General features: G+C 38.0%; 1 protein-coding gene across 2 annotated transcripts in view; it reads left to right on the forward strand.

The window, feature by feature from the left end:
• LOC141556597 (organic cation/carnitine transporter 2-like) overlaps positions 1–8,525 on the forward strand; it is a 68,576-nt gene extending 60,051 nt beyond the window's left edge. The window contains exons 8-10 of one of the 2 annotated variants that reach the window (XM_074290979.1): positions 3,093–3,275; positions 5,632–5,767; positions 7,136–8,525. In XM_074290979.1, the coding sequence (XP_074147080.1) occupies positions 3,093–3,275; positions 5,632–5,767; positions 7,136–7,235 (419 nt within the window). In that variant the 3' untranslated portion in view covers positions 7,236–8,525. The remainder of the gene's footprint in view (positions 1–3,092; positions 3,276–5,631; positions 5,768–7,135) is intronic. The other variant, XM_074290980.1, reaches the window with a different exon arrangement.
• The last annotated feature ends 17,730 nt before the right edge of the window (positions 8,526–26,255 follow it).

Here is a 26,255-nt window from a genome sequence, read left to right on the forward strand (position 1 = left end):
GACCCCGGATATTCAATTTTCTATAAGACCAGAGTATTCTTTTAAACCAGCATTCAGAGAAGGATCTCCAGCTCCTTTAATTTTGTCCCAGTCCTGAGCGGTTAGGAAATATATCTGGCATTGTTTTCTCTCCAGAAGAGAAAAGAGCTATTCCTGTTCCGTTTTTCCTACCATGAACCTATGCATAATGAGCCCAATCACTGTAAAAACCCTTTTTTCTTACAGACATTGACACTGCCTTGATTGTGGCCAACACATCTGACTCTCGGGTGAGAAATATTTCTTGGTAGAAAGAAAGGAAAACTTGCAAAGCAGGAATTATTTCCTCCTATCCCTCTGACCATCCTGTTACCACAGGCAGGAACCAAATATCCCATGTCATATTCTTGTCCTGTCCTGTATTGAACTGCAGCATCATTTCCCAGTCTTAAGGAAGCCAAAGCAACATAAGAATTAAGGGGAAACCCTGACACTAGGTTTCCTTAGTGAGTAGCCATTCCTAGTCCCATGTTCTTGGGACAGAGTCCTGCTCCAAACTAGGTCAGTGGTTGGGAAATCCAACTAAGAGATTACTTCTAACCTCTAAGAGGTCTTCATTTACCCAGGTCAAGGTGTAGTGGGCAGAAATAGCTTAATAAATAAATATAATTTTATTGCTCACCAGCTCAGGTGACCCTAGAATCTTCCAGCAGAGCAGAAAGGAAGTGCTAAGCTACATACAAGTACTAATGTGAGGAGGCATCCCTAAAGACAGGAGATTCTGACTCCAAGATTGTGTTATCTGACTGAAACTAGTTAAATAACCTAAGGAACAATGGGATGGATCTGAAGAAATCTGCCCTGGGAAGTACAGAATGAAGTAAATGAAGAATATGAACACCCATTTGGGGAACAAACTCCACAGGCAGCTAAAAATGAAGTGAATATCAATGGATGCAGCACAGGGCTCCATACTTTAGAAATAAATTCATCTTGAAATACTATATTTTATAGAGCAAAAGAGCTGGGGTTATGACTAAGGATAACTTATCCAGCAAAGTTAAGTCTAAAAATGAACATTTAACAAACTGAAACTTTCAAGTATTAGTGACAAAAAGAGCAGAACTTAAGGGAAAATTTGACATATAACATTCAGGAAAAATAAAAACACTAAGAAGGACCTATTATAAAGGTCTCAAGAAGATAAAATCATTTATTTCTTATATATGAAAATATCATATGAAAAATGATTGTCATTTTTATTTGTCGTTATTAGTTTGAAAGAAAGGTTTAGGAAAGGGTAGGATAAGAAAGAGGAAGACAAAGTAGCGCATAGAAGTAAAGCAGAACAGTGAGGAGGAATAGGATTACGGTGAGAAAGATAGTGAAGAAAAATAGAAAGGAGGGAAATATACAAGTAATTATAGCTTAGAATTTGAATAGCATGAATTTGTCCATATAACAAAAATAGTGACAATATGTTGTTTCTAGGAAATGCTCTAAAAATGAGAAATACACACAAACATAATATAAACTTAATGAATAGAATTTATTATATTAAAAAGTTGAGGTAGTAATCATGACCAGACAAAAATAAAGCTAAAACAGATTTAATCAAAAGAAAAAAATAGGGAGATTATACTCTGGGTCGACCATATTATTCAATATTGTTTTAGACTATTTAAAATAACTAAACAGTATAAAATATTTTGAGAGTATACCTACCAAAACAGACATAGGAACTATACAAATATAAACATAAAACACTTTATTCAAATGAAGTCAGAACTAAATAATATTTATTGTTCATTGGTAGGTAAAGCCACTATAACTTTTTAAAATTATAATTTTACCTAACCTATTTATGTAATGACATCCCATTTAAATGACTAAGAAAACATCTTTCTAAATGAGAAAAAACAAAAATACTTCATTTAGAAGAACAAAAGATTAGGAACTTCAAAGGAACCAGGGGGAAAAAGACACATTCATTAGTAAGGTAAAAGCATTTTTAAAGTATAAAATGGATCAATTAAAATTTTCCTGTATAAATAAAATCTATACAGCCAAGATAAAAGGAATATAGAAAAGGTGGGGGGGAACTTTCATAGTCTCTTAGAACACAAATGGATTGGAATATTGCTGTGGTATAGGAAATGATGAGTTGGTTGATTTAAAAAAACATGGGAAATCTTGGACTTAGAAAAGAAGTTGCTATCTACATGCAGAGAAACAGATGACAAGTAGAAATAAGCATCATATGATCTTACATATATACATGTATGTATATTAGTGTATGTTTATAGATGTCTATGTGTATATTTACATATATGCATATATAGATATGTTCATATATATATATATATATATATATATATATATATATATATATATATATATATATATAGTAGCTTTCTTCAGAGAGGAGAAAAACAAAGTAAAAAATGCACAGCAAAGAACAAAAGAAAACCTACAAGAAAACAAAGAAAAGCTGGACATTTTAAAAAATGATGATTAGAATTTATTACATAGGTTTTCCTGAAAGGGAAATTTATTGCTTTATATTATTTCTGCTGTGCAATGTTTTCTTATTTTGTATTTAAATTTAAGATAAGCTTAAAAACTTGGAAAAAAAAACAGAAAAGCACATTCACAGTGGGAATGTTTGGGGATCAGGTTCAATAACTATCAATATATAGGACATTATAGAGCCAAATATAACAACCCTTAGGTTATAATAAAGTCAAAAGTTTGGATCTTGAAAGGACCTCAGCAGTATTCTTTCCATATGTAGGCTGAGGCTCTCCATTTCTTCATGACACTATTCCAATAGTGGTCAGCATACATGCTGACCACATGTCCTAGGATTTCCAGGTGGATTTCATATATGCACTAGACTGGAATCAGGACCTTGGGTACAGCTCTCTCTTTAAATTAGGAAGTTATACAAACTAACAAAGAAATGGAGAGAAGGTTTTCATTGTATAATGGGAAAATCTTCAAGCAAGAAGTCGATCAGCACTTTAGAAGTGATCCAAGTGACATGGCAGACAAGGTATTTGTTCCAAACCTCACTGAAGGATGGTCTTCCTGCCCCTGCTTTCTCTCCCCAGATTTATACCTCTTGTCGACTACCTTGGTGATGATCGGGAAGTTCGGGGTCACCTGCGCGTTTGCCATGGTGTACGTGTACACAGCTGAGCTCTATCCCACAGTGGTCAGGAACATGGGTGTGGGAGCCAGTTCCATGGCTTCTCGACTGGGCAGCATCTTGTCTCCTTATTTTGTTTACCTTGGTGAGTCACTATGGAACATGTACAACCTGGACAAAAGGAATATACCAGTCATATTCCTAAGCTAACATGACAGAATTTAGCACGAGATTTGAACAAACTGTTGGCTTTAACAAACATAGTCATTGATTTCCCTATAAAGTTATTCTATGAAAAGCTAAGTTCAACAAAGAGTGAGGTGACCACTTAAATTCTGTTCAGGGGAGTTAAAAGGTGATTTCCAAGGACCCTTCCAACTCTGAAAATTTATGATTCTACCACGTGGTGTCTGTGGATGACCAAAAAGCATTATTCATGGGTTAATGGCAAGAAGGTACATGGGCTGATTTTGGGAATGGAACTTAACTTTTCTTTTTTTTTTTAAATACTATTTTATTTTCCTCCAATTGAATATCAAGACAATTGGGGGGGGTCATTTTTACAAGATTTTGAGTTTCTCCTTCCCCTCCCCTCTTCCTAAAATTGTAGTCAATTTGATAGAAGTTATGCATGTGCTCACTCGTAAAACATATCTCCATATTAGTCTGAGTTGTGAAAGAAGAAACAGATCAAAAAGAAAAAAAAACACAAAAAAGAATAAAGCAAGTGAAAAAAGTATGCATCAATCTGCATTCAGAATCCATCACTTCTTAATCTGGATGTGGATAGCATTTTCCTTCATGAGTTCTTTATACTTGTCTTGGATCATTGTGTTGCTGGGAAGAATTTAGTCAGTCATAGTTGATCATCCCATAATGTTGCTGATATTATAGATAATGTTTTCTTCCTAGTCCTGCTCATTTCACTTTGTATCAATTTATATGAGTCTTTCCAGGTTTTTCTGAAATCTGCCTATTCATCATTTCTTATTGCACAATAGTGTTCTATAACATTGATATACCACTGTTTATTCAGCCATTCCCCAATGGATAGTTATCACCTTAATTTCTAATATTTTATCACCATGAAAATGAAAATATTTTTTACATGTAAGTCCTTTTAGCTTTTTTTATGATCTCTTTAGAATATAGAACTAGTAAAAAATATTGCTAGATCCAATATGCACAGTTTAGTTGCCCTTTGGGCATAGTTCCAAATTGCTTTCCTGAATAATTGGATCAGTTCACAATATTACCAACAATGTATTAGTATTCCAAATTTCCCACATCTTCTCCAATATTTATCATTTTCTTTTTTGTCATATTAGCCAATCTGATAGGTGTGAGGTGGTACCCCAAAGTTATTTTAATTTGTATTTCTCTAATCAAAAGTAATTTAGAGCACTTCTTCATATGATTAGAGATAATTTTGATTTATTTATCTGAAACTGCTTATTAATATCCTTTGACCATTTATGAATTGGGGAATAGCTTATATTCTTATAAATTTGACTCAGTTCTCTATATAGTTGAGAAATGAGGCCTTTATCATAGATACTTGCTGTAAAGAGATCCTTAGTTTTCAAATGAGAAAATAACCAAGAAATATAAAAGCTCACATTTGGTTATTTATTATTTTTGCCTTAGCTACTTTCATAACTTAGTCTCTGGTGTGTTAAAACACTGCAGGTGTTCCCAGTATATATCCTCCTATCTTATCCTGCCCAACATCATCTCTAGATGTATGTTTGAGATCCTGAGAATAAAGGAGCTATATAAAAATCCTCATATTTATTAGGTTCCTAGAGTTGTTAAATGCCCAAGCCAGAATTGAGACTCCTCTTTCCTAACTTCAAATTAAGTGCTTTCAGCACTTGGTTTCTTTTCATAATTTGATGATCTTGTGACCAGTCTTGGCTTTGAAGTAGAGAATTATTCCTCAGCCAGAGGTAGCCACACTTACCCAGCTGTGATCTTTGTCTTTGAATCTGGAGTATTCTGCCCTTGAGCATTTGCAGTCCTTCATGCACAAGCCAGGTGGCTCCAACAAGTGGAAACTTGCCTCATGTCGCATAAAAATACATAGACAGGCTGTAGATCTGTGGAACTCGCCTAGTCAGGTTATTTCTTTCAGCTGATGCACTAGTGGTTTTGGAAGTATGACACTGGGAAACATGCAGTAACAATACCAAGTATACTAGCCCTCAAGAGTGCCCTTTATTAGCTGCAGTCATATAGATGCCCAAGAGGCTGTGATCCTCAGCCCATTGGCCTTTACTTCTGGTAAGTCAGGGCAGTGCTGAACCGATAGGCAAATCTGTTCGGAATTTTGTGTTGTAGGAGCTGGTGAGGGGAAGCAAGGATGGGATAAGGGAGGGGAGATGGGAAGCATAGAAGCTTGAAAGACTCCCTCAGTAAGTATTAGGGCCAAATGACAACCATATAGCACGGCACACTGAAGACCAGTCCCACTGTAATTACCCAGATCTTCTATGTCTTAGGTGCCTATGACCGGTTCTTGCCTTACATCCTCATGGGGAGTCTGACTGTCCTGACAGCCATCCTTACCTTGTTTCTCCCAGAGAGCTTCGGGATCCCTCTCCCAGATACCATTGATCAGATGCTGAGGGTCAAAGGGTAAGGAAACCTCTGAGATCCTGTCTATCTCATTTCTTCTTGATTCAATCAATCCTCACAGGTAGCATTCTCACCGGCTGTTCCATTCTGATACCACAGAACTCTATGGATTTCTATGTAGTGTAACAGGAATAGTTTATTTCCTTGGAGTAACCCAAAATAAAAATTAAAAAGCCCAAAAAATTTTCCATGCAATGCTTATCGGGGAAAGTGGGTCGAGTAATCTTGCTATCTAGTTAGTAAATGTTTATTGAGCACCTACTATGTGGCAGGCACATAACTAAACACTGGGAATACCAGTCTCTCTCCTCAAAGGTGCTCAGAGATGATTCAGGCCAGTTCCAATGATTTTGTGATGAAGAGAGCCATTTATACCCAGGGAAAGGACTGTGGAAACTGAGTGTGGTTCACAAGATATCATTTTCATTTCTTTTGTTGTTGTTTGCTTGAATTTTATTTTCTTTCTTTTTTTTCCTTTTTGGTCTGATTTTTCTTGTGCAGCAAGATAATTATGTAAATATGTATGCCTATATTGGATTTAATATATTTTTGCCATATTTAACATATATTGGATTACTTACCATGTAGGAGAGGGTGTGGAGGAAGGGGGGAAATTTGGAACACAAGGTTTTGCAAGGGTCAGTGTTGAAAAATTATCCATGCATATGTTTTGAAAATAAAAGGCTTTGATAAAAAAATAACAATTAAAAACAAAAGATGCTCAGAATCTAATGGAGGCGACAACATGCAAACAACTCTATACAACTCTGGGTATGTGTGTGTGTTTGTACACACTCATATCACACACAAGATAAACAAGAGATAGTCAACAGAAGGAAAGCACTAGAATTAAGGGGGATCAGAAAAAGTTTCCTGTAGAAGATGGAATTTTATCTGGTTCTTGAAGAAAGCCAGAAGGTGAATATGAGGATAGAGAGCATTCCAGGTATGAGAGATGGCCAGTGAAATAGCCTAGAAATACTTTCTGAATGGAATAGAGATGTGGGGAGAGGGGAGAGTTGAGGGAATAACTTAGTCTCTGGTGTGTTAAAACACTGCAGGTGTTCCCAGTATATATCATCCTATCTGATCCTGCCCAACATCATCTCTATACCTATCTCCACAGAAATGAGAGGGTTAATCCATTGCAGACAATGGAAAGAACGAACATAAGAGACATATAGGATATAGTTTTGCTTTTTTCCTTAGTGAAGTTCTACTCTTTTAAATATATATATACATATTTATTTACATAAATAAACATTTTCTAATATGATGTTAAATGCTATGATTGAATTAGATAATATCTCTGATAGAGGCTGGTTTTCTACATTTGTTACTAAATTTCATTTGCCATGTTTCTTACAGAATAAAATACAGACACACTCCCAGCAGCAACAGCACTGATACAAGGATATTAAAAGAAGGAGAAGAGAGACACACAGTCCTTAAAACCACAGCCTTTTAGTGAAAGCCTGAATTCAATAAGAAGCTACAGAAAACTTTTCTATGAAGGCTTATGAGAACACTGAATATCCTGGGTATTAAACATTCTGGTATTTATGACATTGAATCCATTCCTACCTTTTTTGTTAAGTAGACGCTATCTTTAGAGAAATCAAGATCAGGTTGCTTTCAATATCAGAATGGATTTGGCTTTTCACAAGAAGTACTAGAATTAATGGGTATTTGAAGTGGATCTGGGGGTGATGTACTAAATTTACAGAGTAAATTTGAGATTTTTCTGGAAAAAAGCCATTAATAAAATTGAATATTTATTTTTCTTCCTTTCTTCATTTGTTGAGGGATGGCAATTTTGCTTGTCTTGTTTTCCTGTGTTCCCAAGGAATACTTAAACAGACGTGTTTCCCCAGGGCTAAAGAAAGTACAGAGACTGAAAAAATCTGAATGTTAGAGTAGAAATGGATTTTATTATATAGAATGGCAATATCCTTGCAGCAATTTATCAGCAGAATTTTTCTGATCACTCAGTACAGTTAGTGGGTGATCAAATTAGGATTGGACTTATCCAGACCCACATAAAATAAAACATCACAACTCTGCACTTTTCTCCCATTGTTAAATATGTCAAACCTTCAATGTTGCTCCAAGATCATTGGTTGTAGTTATGGCTGTTATTGTTTTCCTAGAAGTTTGAAGGGAATCCAGAATATGTTGGGGAGGTTAGGGAGAGAAAAATAGGTTATTATCTGTTTTCTCAAAGTCTTGAAATTTTTCTTGCAGAGTATAGAGAGGACAAACTTTTTCTTTAATCATTTGCCCTTCAAATTATACTTGGAAAAGGGGGCTAAATAGACTCTAAACTTCTTCCATCTGTGCCTAGCTGCAAATAAACTGGATGTGAATAAATATTTGCTAGAAGCCAATGCTACTAGCACTTGTATAGATGCCAAAAGTGACGACATGGGGTGCTTTCCTTTTCAGATCTTTATCATGGAAAAAAATGACTAAGACTGTGGATATGATTTGAGTTTCTCCTATTAGATTGTGCGTGTGAGTATAACTACCCATCCAAGTAATAGAGGTACTTACTTAAGTCGTGTGACAACCATAGTTGAAACTTATTGGGGGGTAAGAGGGTAGTAAACTTTCTATTTGTCTTCTTTTTTCTCCTTGATTCTATTGTCATGGTACTACTAAAGCATATTCTTCACCTGGTCAAAAATGCATTTTTGTGAAAACTACTGTGGTATCTTAGGGATATAAGAAATTTTAATAAACAATTTTTTTTTAAAAAGTGTTAGCTGTCTTCAACTTTTACTTCTGTTAAAGCAGCTGATTTATTTATTGCTCTACTACTTTATTTACCTAAGTGATAAAATATTTTATCATAATCCATTCTATCTTCCAAATGATTTTGGTTGTTTTAATGGCCAAGATAAATGGAATAGATCTCCTTTGAGTCAAACAAATTCATCAACCATAAATAATTGCCCCAACCCCCCAGCAATCCTGGTTATACAACCCAAACTTCTCTCACAGCCTGGCCTCTCCATAACCAGTCCATAGATGTGTCCTCCCAAACCTAAATTGACTTAAATATGTAGATTACTAATAGTCACATAGCAGAACTTGGTTAGAGAGAGTGCTGAAGTCAGTGTCACCCATTCTCGTTGCTGGAGAAATCACTCAAAGGACATCCTACCCATAAGATAAAGTACAAATTCCTGAGCCAGTTATCTAAAGATGTCCACAAACTGACTTCCATCTACTTTTTCAACTTTAGAAATACTGATCCTTTTCATATATAATACTATTGTATTCCACCATAATGGAATACTAGCTGTTATTCCTTCCTGCTCAGTCTTCCATGTATTTATTTAAACCATCCTCTATCTCAAAATGATGGCTGCTCTTCACTTTAAGACCTCAAATTGTATTATAAAGTAGTAATCATGAAAACAATTTGAGACTGGCTAAAAATAGAAAAGTAGTTCAATGGAATAGAAAAAATGAGAAAACTGAATTAAACAACTTCATGGTCAATAAACCCAATATAAATTACTCAGGGAAAACCTTCCTATGTGACAAGAACTACTAAAACAAATGAAAAACTTTAGCAGAAATTAAGTTTAGATCAACATCTTATTCCATATACCATAATAAACTCAAAATGACATCTAAATATTAGAGTCATTTTCTGATGGACAGAAGACAATAAAAAAGTAAAGCATTTATTAAATACTTTCTGTGTTCCAGGAACTGTGCTAAATGCTTTTCAAATGTTATTTAGTGGGCAGCTATTTGGTGCAGTGGATAGAGTACCAGCCCTGAAATCAGGAGAACCTGAGTTCAAATTTGACCTCAGACATTTAACATTTCCTAGTTTAAAAAAAAGTTATTTAGTCCTCACAGCTACCCTAGAAATTAGTACTATCATTCCATTTTACAGTAAAGCCAAAGTTTCATTAACTCACCTAAAGTCATACAACTATTAATTTAAGTGTCTGAGGACTGATCTTAATGTCTGCAGGGTAAGTGGTTAAGGGATAAGATGAGGGCAGTTCTCAAAAGAATCAAAAACTATTAACAATCATAATAAAGATTTTCCCAAATGACTAATAAGAACATAGAAATAACTTGAGTTTTCACCTTACACCAACAAGCAAATTGGTTAAGATAACAAATGATGGAAAAAATGTTGAAGGAACAATGGGAAAAGATGCACATAGATTATTAGTGGAACTATAAATTGATTAGATCCTATTGGAAAACAATTTGCAATCTAAAATAATGACTAAAATGTCCATATACTTTAACCTAGAGACTCTACAACTAAGAATATATGCTAAGCATATATTGTCAAAGACAAAAAGATATATCTACAATCATTTTTTTGGTGGTGGCAAAGAAGTGGGAACAAAATAGATTCACGAGGAAAGGATTAAACAAATTGGTTCATGAATGTTGTAATGCTGAATACATGAAGAACTCAAGGAAGAATGGGAAGTCTAATATGAATTAATATGTTAAGCAGAATCATAAAACAATATTCACAATGATTACAAATATGTAAATGGAAAGAGTTATATAACATATAAAGACCAAGCATGGACCCAGAGGATAACTGAAAAAATGCAATACATTTTTAGGTACTTGACCAAAATAGGGGACTAAATACTTTTCCCAGTCCTCAATAACTATCAAAAAAATTCACAAAAAATAATTATGTATTATGTGGAATACTGACAGCTGAGTTTCCATATGGTAAAATTCTTTTTTTTTTTTTGGTAAAATTCTTATACCAGAATGAAAAACCATAACACTGCTCCCTCGGCACCCCTACTATACCACGCTCCATGATCTTATTATTAGACACACACAAACCTGATCCATATGTTGTGGATGGGCCCATGTTAGAACCTCCTGCAGCTGCATTAGTATACCTTCCCTGCCAGCCTCCCATTCTTGCATGTAACTGATCAGCACAAACATGCTACCTTCTACCTAAAAGAATTCCATAGGTTAGAGATCTCAAAAACTTAAAAAACTATTCCAACCTTCTCAGAACCCTGAAAAAAATGACAGACACTTTTTCAGTCAAAACAGAGAAGGAAAGGACAAGAGCTAAGAGAAAAAAAACAGGATGAAGGAACAACATAGAAAACTGCACTAGATCTGAAGAAAAGAATAATGAAACCCAGTGATAGAGGTCAATCTGGCGCTCTCAGAACCAAGAACCAAGACCAGTGAAATCTAAATTTTCTAATAAGGTAGAAAGCTGAGGCAGACCACAATGTATGCCCATAAACAAAAGAGGAATCAGAAAGTAACAGTGACATAGCCTGTAAAAAGAGAAAAGGTTGAAAAATCAAAAATTTCTAGAAGAAAGCTTGATAAAAATTCCAGAACACAAACGGGTAAGTCAACAAAGAATCCTAAAACACGGAGAAATGGTAAGTAAATTTTAATTACAAATTACAAAGAAATTACAAAGCTCTCTTAACAAATATGAGACAAAGGAGAAGGAATCAATGCCCAATGAAATACAGACTCCCAACATGGAATTTGTTGAATCCCAAGAGAGCTTGGATAGCAATTCCAAAATGGCCCAAAAGACAAGAAAAAAAAATCAATAAGAGAAGTTATGTTTCTTCTTACCCAACCCTTCTGCAGAGATGGGAGGTCCACAAGAACTTCACTTTGCACATATTTTTATACTCTTTCAATGTATTTATTAATTATGCTAATTTTTCCTTTCATTTTTTTATCCTAAAAATACTATTTGTTATTTATTTGGTTTGGCACTCTGGGAAAAGTTGAGGGAGGAATACTGGGGGGAACCATGAAGACATAAAAACATTAATAAAATTTATTTTAAAATTAAAGAAGTTTCAGTATAATAATGAACAAGTAAAAGAACAGATGTGGGAAAAAATTTTGAATCCATAATAGTTTCTCAAAAAGCACAAAAGAGAGAATAATAGATATGCAAAATAAAAATGCTAAAGTGGAAGAAATAAGGCTGAAGAAAAGAAAATGGTAACAATATTAAAAGAACTCACAATCAGTATAAGCTATTGACCTCAAAAATAGGATGGACAGAAACAATTTTAAAAAAACATGACAAATCTAAAAAGCTTGAACATCAAAATCCTGGAAGTAATACAAAAGAATTGCCCAAAAATAGGCATTGATTCAAATAATCCGTAGATCACCTCCAGAAAAAATAAAAAGACTAAGATAAATAAATAAATAAACAAATGGATGAATAGATGATTCAAAACCAAAAAAAAAAAAAAAAAAAAAGGAATGGAATCATCAGAAAAGCAAAAGAGCTCAAGCTTAAACTTAACTACCATTGGGGGGGAAAAAAGATAGACATTCAAAAGGAATTTGAAGCAATTTGGGAGGGGGAAAAAAAGACAGAAACAGAATATTTGATTTATAAGAATTATTATTAAAGAAAGAATAAGTAATGAAGTAATGAAATTAGTTACCAATGTTTAGAGGTTATTTTTAAAAGAAAAAGAAAAGCTAATCCACAGGGGTGAGGTGGGAGGGGAAGGGAATCATCACGAGATAAAAGGGGGGAAAATACAGATGAGAACAAAGATGTAAAGGAGTTGGAGGAAGAAAGAGGAGAAACCAAGGTGGAGAAGCAGAACTGAAAGACCATAGATTACTCCCAACAACCCACCTACAAGTGGAATCAGGTATTTTGTGGGACAAAACTGCAAAGTGGAAAGGTGCATCTGCATTGATTGGGAGAGAGGGGAGAAGGAAATGTGTAATGTACTCTTATCAAGTCTCTAGGTGAACAAGTGAAATAATTATGTCTTATGGTTTCTCTGCAAGAAGAGAGAAATGGAGGCTAAAACTGGCAGAATGAAGGGCAGAGAAAAGGCAAGATTATCAATGATTAATAGCCTATATGTTTCATATGTTCAGGCAATATCACTATAGTTAGAGGAAGACTCTTCCACATACTGAATGTCTCCCCTTTTCAAGGATTTATAGAAGAACAAAAATTGCACAAAATGTGCAGGCTTAATTTTGCTTGCTGAAACAACTAGTGACATAAATGAGGTGACAGATTGAGCAGAGTACTGAAATAATCAACAAGTTTAATCACACAAAGACCCAAAAAAAAGGCTTTTTCTCAACATAAAGCAATCTAATTTTTTTTAAAAGATTGGAGAAACTATTTGCATATAAAGTAAACATTACATATCTGTAAAACTTACACATAGTACATTGTACGATAGTACAAGAAAATAATGGTTGAGGAATATGAACAATTTATAGATGTTAATAACCAGATGAAATAGAACTGTGAATTCCCCAATAATCAGAAATCAAGGAAACCTACACAAGAAAACAAAAAATTTCTTATACCTTCTATAATGGCAAAAGAAGTAAAAAAAAAAAACTAACGCCAAGACCAACATAGAATAAAGAAATGAGAATTCTAATACATTGTTGTTGAGACTGTATACTACTACAAACATTCTGTGGAATCAATATACAGTGAGTTAAAAAATTACCACACACTTTTTGACCAAGCAATATTTTGGGGGGGACTTCATCCCCAAAATAATATAAGAAAAAAGTCCCTAGTTTTATAAACATTCATAGATACTTTATTCATAGTAGTAAAAAATTAGAAATAAACTCTATGTCCAACAATTGAAGAATGGCTAAATAAGTTATAGTATATTAATGTAATGGAACATAATGATGCATGTAAGAAATAATAACTACAGGACATAAAAAAGGAAATATGAAAAGACCTATATGATGTAATTGATAATTAAATCAGTAAAACTAGAATTGTATATATGTTGATTACAATATATCATAGCATATGACAAAAGTTTCCATAGCATCCAAAAAAAAGAGAATGAGAAAGAGTCCTCACTGAAGAGCACTTAAGGGAAGAAAAGATTTATTCTTATGATAAAAAGGAGGTGATACCTTGAGATCATCTTTTCTGAAAGAGTATTTTATCACCATGATTAACATCCTAGCTTAGGAAAAAGAAAAATTCAAGATTCTAAGGGCAACTGGCACAGAAAAAAGGATAGGAAGGTAGACACAGACCCAGAGTCATCTCTGCATCATTACTACATGGCTAATAGGAAGGAAAATGATCATGAGGAATTGAATGGATAGAGTGCTGCTTCTAGTCACACTACTTCCCTCATCAATTAATATTTTTAAGAGTGAAACAGGGGCAACTAGGTGGCGCAGTGGATAGAGCACCAGCCCTAAAGTCAGGAGGATCTAAGTTCAAATCTGATCTCAAACACCTAACACTTCCTAGCTGTGTGACTTTGGGCAAGTAACTTAACCCCAATTGCCCCCCCCCAAAAAAAAAAAAAAGAATGAAACAGAAAAAGAGTGAAGCACAATAGGAAAAAAAGTACAGAAGGCAAGATATATAAAGGCAATTAAGTAGAAATTAACTAGAAGATGGAGCTCAAACAGTAATTTAGAAGCTTTAATTCCTATAAAAAATACTAAAAAATTAAAGAAGAAATAAATAGAACTATATAGACATAAATTGAAGAATAAAATTTTGGAACACATAAAAATGGAAGATAATCAGTGAAGAGAATAAGAAAATTTTGCTTTTAAAAATAAAGAAAAATAAATTTACTAGAAAATTAAGATGATGGAGCTGGACCTCTAAAGAGGAAACTTGTGCTTCAAGAAAGAATGAACTGAATCCAGGTGATAATGGGAGAAACATCATCAGTTAGGAGTTGAAGAAAAATAATAAAGTAGAAAAGTTTTTACAACCCCCACATTGACAGGTACCGGGGCAGCAATTTATTTTCTTACTGTAATATGGTGCTCTGCCAGGCTACAGCAAGCAATGGAAGAGTGGAGAAATTAAAATCTAGGTTCTGAAATCTTCAGAGCAACCCAAAGAGTCCTTCCAACTTCCTCCAAGGGCTTTGGGCCTAGAGCTTGGCTGCTGCCAGTCCCTATTCCAGCCTTTCCAGGTCCTGCATGTTTCTCTCTTCAGCTTTGCTCTGGCCTCCGTTTTCTTAGCCAGAGTAGCTTTTCTACTTCCTCTTTCCCATAATCATTTAACACAGGAAAACTACTTCTTAATCAAAGTTAGATCAGAACAAAGCTCCTGAAAGGATGGAGGAAGAGAAGAAAGCTGGGAGGTTTCCATCAGACAACAGGGAAACAATAGGGCAACAACCAGGAAAGTAAGACATGAGGAGAAATCTCTCAAGACTCGCAAAGTCCACCTACTATCCACTTCTGGTGACTCATATCAGGATAATCTGTATGCCAAAAGGAAGCTAGAAAGTAGGACTATAGAGTTTGAAGATCTTGGCCAAAAATTGAAGACTTTGGGAGCACAGATAGTATTTTTGTCATTTTTAATTATTGTATCCCCAGAACTAAGCATAGGGCTATATACATTAGTCAGCCAGCCAGTAATTATTCATTAAGTACCTACTGTGTGCCAGGCATGGTTTTAAGCACTAAAGATACAAAGAAAGGCAAAAGACAATCTCTGACTTTGAGGTACTCAAAAAGTATACAGAGAGAACAATTATAATCCTAGACTGGTCTAAACATTCCATTTTAACAGAGCCAGCTCTGAGGAGCCTTTGAGTTTGTCCAGTTAGTCTAACATGAAGCTGGTCTTATCCACCACCATGGATTCTATCATGGATGAATTAGGCACCTCAGAATGTCTGTCTGTAACTTTGAAACAGGTGAAAAGCCAGGAGCTCTCTTTTACCACCATCTTTTTGGCTCATATATTTTCAAACATTTCTAGTTGCTTTGTTTGCCATGGAGGCCATGAATATAATCAGTAAGGAAAGAACTTGTATTCCCCTGATACTACTTTGTCGCTGAAGCTCCAAGAAATGGGTCTTGCAGCTTTTGTTTCTGCTCTGTTATCTGCCTTTGTTTCAGCTTTCGTGAGCCCAAAAGTTTGGGCTATGACTGCAGGTGGGAAAGTGCAGCAAGCCAGGCCAGCATGGAAGCCCTGAACTCAAGACCAAGAGAGGTTTGGGACTTGGAACTGGGCCTAGGCTCTATGGGAACAAAGCTAAACTATGACCCTAATCCACTTCCCTACTCAAGACTGATTTGGGAGGTAGCAGGGATGAAGAAGAAAAGAAGGAAGATTACACTTCCTATGGGTTGTAAGAAGCAAATTTGTATATTTGTGATTATAAAGTAAACATTCACTTTGTAAAAACTCCAGCACATTATATAACCAATAGAGGAAAGTATTAGCAGTAAGTGGGATTTGGAAAGGCTTCCTGCAGAAGATGGAATTTTAGCTGGGACTTGAATATAGCAGAGATTGATGAGGTTTAGATTTGGGGTACCCAAATGAAATCAGAGTTTTTGGTGGTCAGGGAGTTAAATAAGTTCTAAATGAGGTCTAGTGGCGGCTCAAGGGTAGGGAGTTCTAGGATTCCCTTCTGGTGGTTCAAGAGTCCCCTGTAAAGGAATTTACAGACCCCAAAACCTAGATTGGTAAAAGAGGTTTATTATGGGGTTTGGAAGTAAGGTTAAAATCTAGTTTAGCAAAAGGTGTTAAGCAAAGAGAAGTGGGCAGAGACTCTTGGTTTGCCAAGTATGGCATAGCTGGCATGTTTGGAACCTCTGCAAAGAGAGGATTTTAGTTTGGCTCTTTTATATTAGGAGGTTTTGGCAACAAGCTGAAGGGGGCTTGAGGTTGGGTTTCAGCTAGCATTAGAATTTGAATTGAATTCAATGGGTTTCCAGACTGAGCCAGCCTCACCCAGGTAACAAAGATGAAACTGTGCTTGGGGTGAAGTCCCCTCACTGAGGCAGAGTTGAAGGAGGTTTTCTCCTTTAAGGATTTTCAGTTTTGGGGGTCCCTCTTCAAGTTGAGGAGGGAAACCATTTCAAGTATAAAAGATAGCTAGTGAATAGTTCTAGAATCAGAAAATGGAGTACGTTTTTTAAGGAACAGCAAGGCTGGTATCACTAAGTGAAAGAATATATATGTGGGGGAAGTGTAAAATATGGAAAAAAAAAGGTGGGGATGGGGAAAGTTAGTTGTAAAAGGTTTTGAATGTCAATGGATTTTATATTTGCTCTTACAGGTAATAGGGCACCACTGGAATTTATTGAAAAGGAGAAGTGATATAATTTAACCTGTGTTTTAAGAAAATCACTTTGGCAATTGACTGGGAGAAGACTAGATTGAAGAGAGATCTGGGGCAGTTAGACTAACTAGAAGGCTATATTGTAAAAGTCTAGATGTGAGGAGATGAGAGCCTTCACTAGGGCAGGAGTAATATCAGAGGAAAGATAAAGGCATATTGGAGGGATGTTATAAAGGTAAAATCAATAGGTCTTGGCACAAAACGGATATGGGAGTTGAGAGAGTGAGAAGTCAGGGATGATACCTGGGTTATGAGGCTAGGAAAGATAATAAAGAATAGTGATACCCTTAATAATAAAAGAGAAACTTGAAAGAGAGGAGGACATTGGGGGAGGGGGAAAATTATAAGCTCAGTTTTGTTCTTCTTGAGATAGGATATCCGCTTGGAGATGACTATTAGGTAGTTGGTCAGCAAGAGGTTAACACTGGATTGATAAATTTGAGAATCCTCAACACACAGATGAAAATGAAATCTATGGAAGCTGATGAGATCATTTATATTTGTTAGTCATTTCCTGGATGAAGATCCAACAAAGGAAATTAAGTTTAACTGAATTGTCTTGGGAAGGAGGAGTCCCAGTTTAGGATACATTTGTTTAGAGGAACAGCTAACTGTTAAAGGGTAAAATCTTCCCCTGAGACCTTCTGATAGGGTAAGACATACTAAAAGTGAAGTCAATATAAAACCTGATGTCAAAAGTCAGGTTATATGGGGTTATAGGTTTTGCATTTCAGAAAATACTTTACACCTCTCCATTTACTCTCTGATGTTCTTACACTGGACGCTTTGCTGTTCCACAAACATGATATCCTATCTCCCAACTCCTGGCATTTTCACTGACTATTCTCCATAAGTGGAAAGTACTACTACTTCTTCATCATCACCTCCTGGCTTTCCCCTCCCTCCTTCAAGTCCCAACTAAAATCTCATCTATAGAACTTTTCCAATCCCTTAATTCTAGTTAATTATTTCCCATTCGTCCTGTATGTAGCATGTTTTCATATACCATTTGCTTGTGATTTTACATTTGATTGTGAGTTCCTTGAGGACAGGGACTATCTTTGGCAGATTTTTAACATACAGTACCTGGCCCATAGAAGGCACTTCATTAAATGCTTATTGATAGACTAACATGAAAATTTATAGAGGTCTTATTCTTTGGAAGTGTATATGAAACATGAAAAATGGTTTCAACATAAATCTTAGTGCTTAAAGTGGTTCAGTGTTAATTTATTGAAGGTGTAAAAATTTTTAGTTTTCCCACATGCCCCTACTTCAGAATAAATTTTGAAATGTCTCTGTAAATCTCAATTGCCGTGCCATGCTTCAAAAATTATTTCATTATCATTTGTTTCTCTGATATCAAAGTCCATCTTATATTTTTCTATGAAATTATACCAGCCTCATTACTCTCTCCTATCCTTCATTCTATTGTACAGTTTCTTCTGCCATTTAATTAGCATTTATTATGTACCATCTCATTCTCTAATTGTCTATCCTATATAATTTAGTACTTTTTTACCTAGTTTTCTTTTGTTATGTCATTTGTTTTAGTCTTAAACAAACTATAAACCTCTTGTGGACAAGGATGAATTTTATGATTCTCCTATAATACTTAGCATGGTGCTAAGCATGTAATAAGTAATTAAGTATTTATTAACCCTTTTGGCAGGGAGAGAAGAAATAAGCATTTTTAACAATTGTTTTTTTATCTTCAAAATACATACAAAGATAGTTTTCAACAATTCACCCCTGTAAAATCTTGTATTCCAATTTTTTCTCCCTTTCTTCTCCCCACCCCCTTTCCCTAGATAGCAAAAATCCAATATATTATGTGCAATTCTTCTATATGTATTTCCACATTTATCATGTTGCACAAGAAAAATCACATCAAAAAGAGGAGGGGGGGAAACCAAGCAAACAACAACAAAAAGGTGGGGGGGGAAATGTTGTGATCTGCATTCAATCCCCAAAGTCCTCTTTCTGGGTCCAAATGGTTCTCTCAATCACATGTATTGGAATTGGCCTGAATCATTTCATTGTTGAAAAGAACCACGTCCATCAGAATTGATCATTCTATAATCTTGTTGTTGCTGGGTACAATGTTCTCTTGGTTCTACTCACTTAACTTAGCATCAATTCGTGTAAGTTTTTCCAGCCTTTCTGAAATCTTCTTGCTGATCATTTCTTATAGAATAATAAAATTCCATAACATTCAGCCATTCCCCAGCTGATGGGCATCCACTCAGTTTCCACTTCCTTGCCACTTGGGTGCTACAAATATTTTTGCTCATGTGGCTCCTTTTTCCTTTTTTATGATCTCTTTGGGATACAGACCCAGTAGAGATATTGCTGGATCAAAGAATATCCATAGGTTGATAGCCCTTTGGTTTTGGTTCCAAATTGATCTCCAGAATAGTTGGTTCAGGGAAAAAGCATTTTTAAGTGCCTACTCTGTGCCAGGTATTATATTAAATACTACATAAATATTATCTTATTTGATCTTCATTGCTTTTAACTACTCTGATCTTTTCAATCAAAAGCAATCTGTCTGCCTATATACTATGAAAGCTTTTGGTTCCTATCTCACCACATACTAGTTTTCTATTTTGTTATCACAGAGTATTCAGGTTTGTTCTGGGCTGCAAACTCCACAAACCAAAAAGAATAAAATCTTAATTTGTCTATTTGTTTTTCTATCTACACACACACACTTAACTAGCTGTGTGACCCTGCACAAATCACTTATATTTATCTCAGTTTCCTCAACTGTAAAACTGGGAGATAATAGCACCTACATTGAAGGGTCAGTTCTAGGATGGCATCAAATAAGATAATATTTGTAAAAGTACTTAGCACAATGTGTAGCACATAATAGGTGCTAAATACATGTTTATTATTTTTTCTTCTTTTCTGTTTCTCCCAGAATAAATGCTTGTATTTGACTTTCGATTAATGTGTGTGTTTCTTTTTTAGGAAAAAAAAAAAAAAAGGAATGCACCAGAAAAGTGAAATTTGGGGACTGTATATAAATGGAAGTCGAAGTAATTATTACTTTATTATCCTCAGTGTCACCATTTTTTAAATGGAGCTAAACATATCTTCATAAATTACCCATGAAGTCCTTGTGAACACACATACAAGATGACACATGACAAAAATTTAGTTGCTTTGGTCCCTTGTACCTTGACCTTGTATGAATCAGTCAATAAGTGGTTATTAAGTGCCAGACTCTGGGCAAAACAAGGAAGATACAAAAAGAGGCAAAAGAGGGACCCTTGCCCTGAAGAAAGTAACAATCAAATGGAGAGATGACCAGTAAACAATTATGTGTGTACAAACAAGCCATAGATGAATGACCAGGAAATGATTAACAGAAAGAAGGCAATGAAATTAAGAGGGGCTGGGAAAAGAAAAGGCTCTCTATCTGGTTCAAGCAACGCAGCATAGTAACATACACAAAACAAAACCATTGCAACATACACTTGGAATATTCCTTAAAATGAGCCTTCAAATTTGATAGAAAGGCAGCATGGTGTGGGGGGAAAGAATGAGAGGCTCTAAATGGTTGGTTGGTGATTTTGTTGCTTCTTATCAGGGCAATTTCTGGCCTGAGTTTTAGTTTCACCATCTCTATAAAACCTATTATGTCAGAGACTTCTAGACACAAAAGACTTGGGCACATTTTGAAGACTGATATACATCTCTATCTCATTGCCCCCACTCAGTGGGACCAAGAACTTATTAGCATTCTTCCTTACAAGTCTTCGGGCTCCCAAGGCATCTGACCCTATAACAGTTTATGAGATCCTGTAAAATGGAGATAATAATAGTATGTGCTTCCCAGGGTTGTTGTGAGGATAAGCTGTATCTATATTATAAAAATGCTATTATGTTAACAGTATACCACAAACTCAAGTCCATAGAAAATCAGGAAATTCCTCTTCCATAAGCTGAAGGTCCCTGCTCCCATTACCCTTTATCACCGATCTGTTTAGCCCATGTACTTTATAGTATTACCTTGTGTTGGGGCCTTTAACAAGATGAAAACTCACCTCTGAGTCCACAGAGAAGCAAAGAGGCCTCTTTCTGGGGAGACAATTCGTCTCTCTGGTGCATGTGAAGATCTTATGATTTACACAATCCTAACCTGGGTGGGGCTTTCAAAAAGGGGAAAGGACTAGGGATTCATTCCTCCATACACGAAGCTCTGTATATTTGTATTTTGCAACTCTTCTGTTCCCCTATTTTTGATGCTGAACGAGAGCCAAATAATGGAGAGAACCCAGAAGGTCTCCCACATATCTCTATTATCCTCTACAAAATGACTCACCATTGACAGCTGTTTACCTTTCCCCTCCCCCAATCCCTATGCAATATTCCTATTACTAACTAACATGAGTTCTTCCCACTTTGTTTTGAAATGCCAGGCAAGGATAGCCTCAGGATGCCTTGTTGGTTTAGGTCCAGCACCGGCATAAAGCGGAAATGCTCACAGACCACCTCACACTTAACAAACAAGAAGCAGCTTACTTAGTTTGCCCCAGCACGGAAAGGCTCTTCAGCAAAGATACAACGTTATTCCACGGGGCAGTTTTTCTTCCTCTGAGCCGGCTGTGTGTGAGAACCAGACAAGTCTGAGGAGAGCGGTCCCTAGCTCTTTGCAGCCTGGCTTTCTAGCACCAAAAAGCTACTTTAGCAGCCCAGGTTTTCAGTCCATGAGTTAATTAAATCTGGCCTATGGTTTCACTTTTTGGGAAAAATGGCCAGTAGACCAGGCTAGTTTTCATGAAAGGGCCTTAGTTGGCTCAGGGAACTGATTGTGCAGTGGTTTTCTGATGACCAAAAGCCAGCCAGGAGAGTAAGAGTCACAGTTCCTCAGAGCTGGCCAGAATTTACAAGAAGGAATAAGCAAGTTCACTCGCTGTGGCCCGGGGAGGCCGGGCGGCCCGGAGCTCAGTCGGACACAGCTCCCTTTGCCTTTGGGTTCCATCGAGCTTGTGGACCACTCCTCCATAAAGAGCATCCCGGCATTCCTCACGCACTCGCTCTTGTACTGGGCCATCTTGAACTCAAACCAAGGGTGGTGGTCGCCAGGGAAAATTACGCCTGACGGGCAGTGCAACTACCTTTTTAGAGGAAAACCTCAGCTAACCTCCGCCACGGAGAGCCCCAATACATGTCCTTCCAGCTTTGCGGGAGTGGCCCTGCGGCTCCCTTTCTGCCCCCCAGCTCTTGTCTTATTCTGGGACATCCGGGCGCCCGGGACTGGAGCCAGGCTGATGACTCCTCCTCCAGGCAAGGGAGAGGGCGAGATTCAGAGTCCCTACTAGTGTGGAGTAAGGTTTGGGAATTGGCCTAGACGTTAAAAATCAAACTAAAATTTCTAAAACAAAGTCCTGGGCGATGTCTCGTGGATTAGCAGTGGCTTGAGGCTAGCTGCAAAAAGGGTCTGCTAGACTGCTCTCAATAGGAGGCCTGGGGATTCAGAGCCCTGCAGCTTATGGTTTTTAATTTAACAAAATCCCTTTCCCTTTCCTTCTGTCTCTCCTCCTCACTCTACCGCCACCAGTCCTTCTCCGCTTCATTCCCCTATTTCCCTGGCCTTCCCCCCCCTTTCCTTCCCTCCGGTTCGGTGGCACTCCCGCCCCTGGCCGCCTGGGGGCGCCCTTCCCCCTGCCCGCAGCCCAGGCCTCGGGGAAGCGCGGGCAATCGGACTGGGCGGGCGGCCTTCCGGGCCCAGGAGCGCGGGGCCTGGAGAAAGGAGCCGGGAGGAAGGAAAAGAGAGCGAACGCTGGGGTCCTCCTGCTGGGCTTTTCCAAGGCCGGTTTTCCCCCTTGGAACTTCCAGCCTCTGGATTTCTGCCGGCCTGCAGCCAGGACCCTGACTCAGGCCGGGACTCCCCCTCGCCTGCCGCCCTTGACCCCGGGGGCTCCCCCGCAGGGAGGCAGCCGTCCCGCCCCCCGCCCCGCCCGGGCCGCGCGGAGCGGCTGTGGCTCTGCTTGCTAGTTCCCGGAAACTCCTCGATTTCACAGTCCGAGCGGGCTTTGCAAGAAACCGAAACCGCAGCCGAGCGCCGGACCGAGGCGCGCACGGGGGTGGTACTCCCGCTGTGCCAGGCGCCTCGGGACACTGACCGGAAAACCGTCGCGGAGCCCAGCCGCGGGGGGCCGGGAAACCTGAGGTCATCCAGACCTCGCCCTCCATTTTACAGATGGGGAAACTGAGGCTCGGAGGCGTGGGCCCACATTTCCTCTCCATAAAACACTGGACTGAGCCCTTTCCGGTCCGAAGAAGCGGTTCGGGAAAATCTGCCGTCCCGTTTCTTCCCAGACCCGATCCAGACTCCTTCCTCCGTGATCCATCCTTCATATGCATGAAGTCCGGCTCATATGCACCTCTCCCCATTGTCAGTGCTTAAGGGAGGAGGAGAAAAGGCTCTCAAACTGTGGATAATCAATGAGTATGGAACATTCACTTTTTTAAACAGTAGAGTTACCTCCTGGATTTTGCGCGTCTCGGACTAATTTCGCAGTCCAGGACACCTGCCGGCCACCTGAGAAGTGAGAGCCTAGAGCCGGGACAGTGCAGGAAGGAACGTAAAACCAGGGCCCGCTAGACTGCCCTGCCCCCTCTGTAACCCTCCCCCCTGTGCTGAAACTTTTGCTACAGGTGAGCTCATCTGACCTGCAGAGCGCCCCCTAAAACAGCTGAGGCTGACTCTTCTTGCCTTTTCCAGGAAATCAGCCCAGTTATAACCTCCAAAGCTTCCTCCCCAGGGCTCCTCCCTAGTCCTCTCTTCTCCCCACTCCCTCCCCCCTTTCTGGGTAGGAAATCAGCCGCTTTCCTTTCTAATCCCGGGAGAGTAGCTGAATGCCGGAGGGACCAGAAAATGCCTGAGGAATTTTATTGATAGGATGAGCTGCCCAGGAATAGTCAAACTTCCCTCTCCCTGATCATTCCAAATTCACTTAGTTCGTCCCAGTTCTGAGTATATTCACCCATTACCAATAGTTCAGGAATGCAATCAATGTCATTATTGCTATTGTGTCTCTCGGTGAGAATGTGACAGTCTCTGAGGCCGGCCTTTTTCCTCTCAAAAAGGCATTTACAAGAAAGGAAAACCTGCTCTCCCTAGCTCCCACTCTTCTTATCAAGAGCTCTGTCTAAATTTTGTTCTTAAAAATAGTTCTTTTTTAAAAATAAATAGGTTTGATTTGTTTTCCTGAAAAAAATGGTTCAAAGTTCTTTCTGATTTGTATGGGCACCTTGGTACAGTAGGCTCTCAGCTTAACCACGTGAATTCATCACCTTTTGCTTGAACTACTTCTTAAATGGATTCCTTTCACCTAGCCTCTTCCCTCTACAACCCATTCTCTTCTACAATTACCAAACTGGTATTCCTAAATGGAAGGAATCCTGTCACTCCTTAAAACTTCTGGGGCTCCCTACTGCCTCTTAGATAAAATACACTACCACCCCTCTCCTCGTCCCCCCCAACTCTGATCCTTGAATTTAAAGCCGTTCACAATCTATCCGTTCGGGGTATACACCATTCCAGGCTGCCCAGATGTAGGGAATGCTCCATCTCTTAATGGCTCCCGGTTGCTAGTGCTCATTAACTGCCCCCAGCGAAGTTCCTAGTCTCTTAGAAGGCTGGGACTGTTGTGCCCTAATCTTTAATGTTCTGGATCCTGAAGAGTAATTTGCACAGAATAAGAACTTAATAAATCTTGTTCTTGGATTCTGTGACCTTGATCAAGTCACTTAATCTCTTTATGGGCCTCAATTTCCCCACTTGCAAAAAAGGTGTTGGACTAGATAAGTTTTTTTCCTTTCAAATTCCACCAGTGCGGAGCCTTAGACTTGCCTCTCTTTTGTGTTGGAAACAATGCTGTAATTGTAGTCCCAGAACTTGGTTTCAGATCTCTCCATGGATACCATCTATACCTTCGTGAGACAAGGAAGGGACTTTGCCTTTCTGGGCCTCAGCTCCTTAGCCATAAAATGAGGGGATTGGCCTAAGATTTCTTCCAGCCGTGAATCTATATCATAATCCTGCGATCTCCTTTCCAGAAACCCAGAAACATTATGATTGTTTTAGTCACAAATTGGCCTCATTTCTGCCCCTCCCCATAAACCATATTCACACTCCCAATCACAACTGTGCTTGCCCTGTCTTAAGATTCCTTGTTGATTCCTGTCAACAAATAGTTCCTAAGAAGCAATGGTTCTATGAATTTTCAGATTTTTCCCCCGTTTCTTTTTAGAGTTCAGGAGCCAGGAATTCCAAACAGCAATCAGCATTGCAATCAGCAAAGTTGTTGCACATGGGTGAAAAGTAAAGTTAAAAAAGAGAGGAAGGAGGAGGAAAAGGGTCTAGTTAATATTATTCAGCTGTCTAACTAGGGATAGAGATTAAATGAGGGAAGTATTGAGGAGACCACTATCTTTTTGGATTCAAGTTCAAAATCTCAGTATCATCTTTGACTCTTCTCTCCCACAACTCTCAATATCCAACCAGTCATCAAGATTTGCTAATTCTATCCCCACAAAACCTCTCTAATCCATCCCCTTTCCTCTATATTCACATAGCTACTCCTTTAGTTCAGGCCCCTCTCCTCTGGGTTATGCAATAATCTTCTTTTAGCCTCTCCAATCTAAGCTGCCAAAACAAGCCACAAGTCTGACTATACCACTTTTTTCCCAAAAGAACCTCCAGTGGTTCCCTACTGGCTCTAGAATAAACTGATACAATTCTTAGTTTAGTATTTAAAGTTCAAGCATTGTGCTAAGTAAACACTGGGAATAAAAAGAAAGGCCAGAAAAAAATTCAGTCCATTCTCTCAAGGAACTCAGTCTAATGGAGCAAATAATATGCAAACAACTATGTACAAACAAGAAAGATAGGATAAATTGGAGATGGTCTCAGAGGTAAGGAACTAAGATTTAAGAGACTGGGAAAAGGCTTCTTGCAAATGGGACTTTACCTGAAGGAGGCAAAGTTAAAGGAGAGAGTTTCAGGCTTGGGGACAGCTAGTGAAGATGCTCAGTCAGGATTTAGAGTGTTATGAACAGCAAGGAAGGACAGGATAAGGAGAGGGGAAGGAAATAAGCATTCATATAGCACCTATTATGTACCAGGTATCATACTATTATCTCATTTGATATGATCCTCATATAATCCTTCAAGGTGGGTATTTTTATTCTCTTTTTACACTTGAGGAAACAGAGATTAACCAACCTGCCAAAGGCCACAAAGCTGAGTCTAAAGTGAGATTTGAATTCAAGTCTTCTTGACTCCTGGCCCAGCACTCACTGGGTCACCTTGCTGCCTTCAGAGA

This window comes from Sminthopsis crassicaudata, chromosome 2 (genome assembly GCF_048593235.1).
Source record: "Sminthopsis crassicaudata isolate SCR6 chromosome 2, ASM4859323v1, whole genome shotgun sequence".
Classification (NCBI taxonomy): Eukaryota; Metazoa; Chordata; class Mammalia; order Dasyuromorphia; family Dasyuridae; genus Sminthopsis; species Sminthopsis crassicaudata.